This window comes from Phytophthora parasitica, assembly GCF_000247585.1.
Source record: "Phytophthora parasitica INRA-310 unplaced genomic scaffold supercont2.24, whole genome shotgun sequence".
Classification (NCBI taxonomy): Eukaryota; Oomycota; class Peronosporomycetes; order Peronosporales; family Peronosporaceae; genus Phytophthora; species Phytophthora nicotianae.
In genome coordinates this window covers 322952-324425 of record NW_008649010.1, presented here as the reverse complement: position 1 = coordinate 324425, position 1474 = coordinate 322952, and the positions used below count along the sequence as shown (strand labels likewise).

Here is a 1474-nt window from a genome sequence, read left to right as displayed (position 1 = left end):
GAAGAGCAGTTCGTTGTAAGTGATAACGCAAATGCGGTTTGGAGCATGGTTAGTGACGTCTTTGGAGCTGGTGTTGGTGTTCGCCAAGATCCTTTCCATGTCGTTCAGCGCTTCACTGAAAAAGTTAAAGACAAGACCGAGAAAAAACTTTTGGCCAAGCGATTGCACGACTCGATTTATGATGTTGACGGATGTCTACGCTCTCCAGCTCAAATGTCCGAGCGTATTAAAGAAGCTGTGGGCTCTGTTTCGTCCAGACACCTCAATTGCAGCGATCACGAATGGACGGGCACGTTGAATAACAACCTGGAGCAGATAAAACGAGGGGGCCTGTACGTAGAGAATAATACCTACAAGGAGGGTGGCGGCCCAGCAATCCGAGTACTCTCCACCAGTCAGTTTGAAGGATTTCACTCCGCGTTGAAAAGTTGATGGCCAGATCTGTGTCTGCTGAGGTTGGCCTTCGAATTTTGGACGTCTTCATCCTATGACACAACGTAAAGGTCGGCGCGAAACACGCCCGCAACCCACCGCTGGAATACTCAGACATTCTTACCTTGTCTCAGACCGCAAGCTGGTGCCGTGGTGTAGTTCCAGACTCCCCCCAACTTGAGTTTGTATCGAAGCTCCTATCAGAGCCGCATCCACGGCCACAGTACCGCTCCGTAACGGATCATGACTTTGGATTCGAGCAGTGGGGCCAGCTATTCGAGACAGCTCGCGTCGACTCGGCAGTGCTAGAGGTGAATCTCCATCAATCCCATCAACACAGCCGTAATATCAAAGAGCTTCTCTCCAGACAGGCTGTGTTCTCCACTACGAGTCGCCTTCCAGAAGCCAGCTTCTTTTATTCGCTACGCCTCTCCCAACTCGATTACGAAGCAGCAGCAGGGTTTTCATTGGAGGAACTTGCGCTGCTAAGGCAGCTTCGACGAGAACAAGCCAAAGCTGCAGGCCAGCACGAGTTGCGGGTAAACCATCTTCCAAATGATCAAGTAAGTCTAGGCAAGCAGCTTAATACGGGGCAGCCGAAGCTTGCTGAGAGTTGGGCGGAATGTCCTCCGGTCACCACTATCATGTACAACGTCGTCGTTGGTTCGAACCTCAACAAGAAGCTCAATCTACGGAGGCGCAGCTACGCCACACTGGCACCGAAAATCTCGAAGAAGGAGTCTCATCAGACGAATAAGCAGAGCTTCGTAGGCACGCGAGGGTTGTTCAACTTTGAAAGCCAAGGAATGGTTGACGACGGCGCTACAGGGCACGAACAAGCGTTTCAAATCAATCTCTTCACCGCCCTCAGACAAATGGTTAAGTTTCCCGGAAAACGAAAAGCTTTTGTCAGAGTGTACGACTTTGCCAGCCATATCTGCCACGGTATCCACCCGAAATCACCTTCAAACCTGACCATGAGATGGGAATACCTTGAAACGTGCCGCAAACCGTAACGCAAGCACAAAAATCACGCTCAAAC

General features: G+C 50.7%; 1 protein-coding gene across 1 annotated transcript; it reads left to right on the top strand.

Annotated features, from left to right (window-relative positions):
- Positions 1-45: 45 nt before the first annotated feature.
- On the top strand, positions 46-1448 carry PPTG_11334 (hypothetical protein; the record flags this gene model as incomplete). Its single annotated transcript, XM_008906629.1, has 2 exons — positions 46-381; positions 567-1448. 2 exons carry the CDS (start codon positions 46-48, stop codon positions 1446-1448), a joined length of 1218 nt encoding a protein of 405 aa, XP_008904877.1.
- Positions 1449-1474: the final 26 nt, after the last annotated feature.